This window comes from Trypanosoma conorhini (assembly GCF_003719485.1).
Source record: "Trypanosoma conorhini strain 025E chromosome Unknown Tco_14.4_contig_01463, whole genome shotgun sequence".
Classification (NCBI taxonomy): Eukaryota; Euglenozoa; class Kinetoplastea; order Trypanosomatida; family Trypanosomatidae; genus Trypanosoma; species Trypanosoma conorhini.
Genome location: NW_021705566.1, coordinates 244 through 2,283, shown reverse-complemented (window position 1 = coordinate 2,283; position 2,040 = coordinate 244). Strand labels below are relative to the sequence as shown.

Here is a 2,040-nt window from a genome sequence, read left to right as displayed (position 1 = left end):
TCCACAAGAGACGGTGCGTGGCAGCGGCAGCGCGCATTTCAGCTCTTTTCCCAAGAGACAAAAAACACGGTACAATTTCATTGCATGTCTAATTCACAAAAGAGATCCACTAATTCGTCGTTAATGCGTTATACATCACATTTGATCAACATTTATAAAAGCTGCATATCTCACGTGAGAGATGAGCTTTTACATTTTCCTTATTTTCCCTTCAGCCAGCGTCCCTCCTGCGGCTTGTCCGTGAGTGCTTGAAGGTAAGAAATGAGGATTGTGGGAATGCATACAAGTATTTTCATTATTATTATTATTATTTCCTCTCGTTTTTACATAAATCCTTCATTTAGGTGCATTTTGCATAGGTCGCGTGGGGCAATAGTCGCAGGGTGACCCAATCACTTTCCGTGCTCTCCCCTCCCCTCCCCGCCCCCGCCTCCCCGCGGCTGGGAAACAGCACACTCGCGCCCAGAGGGAGCCCGAGGTGGGGGCGGAGCGAAGGCCCACCGCCGGTGCAGCGGCAGCGCAGCAGCTCTACAAAAAAAAAATCCGTGCCATATTTTTTTTCTGCATTTTTTTTTATTTCGTCATCTCTGCTCTTTTTTTTGTTTGTTTTTCTTCTTATTGCCTTCACTTCAAAAAGAAAATACTTAAGGACCAATCGTTTAAGTTCAAACTTTTACACTCTTTTTTCCATCGCTCTTTGCGGCCCCGATGCGGTACTTCTTTCGTCGTCTGCCTCCGCGGGCCGTGGAGTGCCTCCTCTCCCCCGCTGCCCCGGGCCACCGCTGGGGGAACGGCCACCGGAGCCACGCTGAGAGCAAAGCAGTGAAGCGTTGCGAAAAGCCGATACACGTGACGCCGCCACCGCGGCCATTACATGACTCTGCAGCCTCCATCCGCTCCAGAGCGTCGCTTGTACTTCATAATCCACTGCATCTGCGTTTGGTTGATGGCGCCCCGCCGCTTCTCGCGGACGAGTTCCACGGCGTCGAGCGGCTCCACGCCGCCGTACTCCACAAGCGCCAGAGCGACAAGTATGGGGGCGCGGCCAAGGCCGGCCACGCAGTGAATGGCAATGGACGCGGGCTGGGGCGAGACACCGGAGAGCAGCTGCTGCTTCTCCTGGTCCAGGAGCCTGAACCAGCCCTCCAGCACGGACTTCGGCGGCGGCGCACCGTCGTCAAAAGGCCAGCTGTGGACCTCAATGCCGCTCTTCTCCACCAGGGCGGCGTCGTACGTGGGCCCGCAGACCCGCACGAGGTGACGCACCTGACGCCGCTGAAGCGCCTTCACGTACGTGGGAAGGTTGCTCGACGACGGGGCATCGAGGATCAGGAAGTTGAACAGCGTGCAAGCGGGGTTCTTGGCGTCCTTGCACTCAATAAGTGTGCAGTTGATATCCATTATATCGGTAGTATTTCGTCTCTTCCGCGCAGTGGCGCAAATAGATAAGCGCTCTCGGTGAAGGACGACAGTGTTGCGTGGGGATCCGTGGTAGCTGGACTTACGCAACACAAACTTATACGCGGCAAAAAAAAAATGCCTGCAAACGGAACGAAAGCCAGGGGAATTGGCAACAACAGAGATTTGTTTGGGTGCAACGTTCGTCAGACGACTAGCCTCTTCTCTTTTCCTTTTGTTTTTCTTTGCGTGGAAAGCTTAGCTTGTATTGCTTCTCTTCCTCGCGGCGGCGCCGACGCAAAACCCGCAGCGCAGAAAAGCCGAAAACAAAAACAAGGGATAGAAAAAAGAGATGGCGAAAAAGACATCACCCTGGAGGGTTGTGGTACTCCGCGCATGCAAGAAAAGAAAAGAAAAGAGTATACACGCGGGCTGCGGGGAAAACGAAGGAGGCGCACTCCACCCCCTCCCCCTCTCGTTGAGCCAAAGACAACACACTCGCACACGCGCACACAATACGCGGCGTCACTCCGCCTCCCGTGGCCGCTTCTAGCGGCCCCAGAGGGCATTAATAGTCTATTGTATACGCAGCTTACGGACTCGTCAAGACGACGAAAGATCAAGAGGAATCGTCCCATTTCC

The 2,040-nt window shown here is 54.0% G+C and overlaps 1 protein-coding gene across 1 annotated transcript, besides 3 other annotated features; it reads right to left on the bottom strand.

Moving 5' to 3' along the window:
• Window positions 1-287: 287 nt before the first annotated feature.
• Window positions 288-312: a microsatellite.
• A 94-nt stretch (window positions 313-406) lies between these two features.
• Window positions 407-436: a microsatellite.
• A 117-nt stretch (window positions 437-553) lies between these two features.
• Window positions 554-620: a sequence feature (A-rich).
• Window positions 621-870: 250 nt separating this feature from the next.
• Tco025E_10095 (protein tyrosine phosphatase-like protein) lies at window positions 871-1,401 on the bottom strand (the record flags this gene model as incomplete). Its single annotated transcript, XM_029376884.1, has 1 exon — window positions 871-1,401. The coding sequence occupies one exon, from the start codon at window positions 1,399-1,401 to the stop codon at window positions 871-873; it is 531 nt and encodes a 176-aa protein (XP_029222995.1).
• Between the last annotated feature and the right edge of the window lie 639 nt (window positions 1,402-2,040).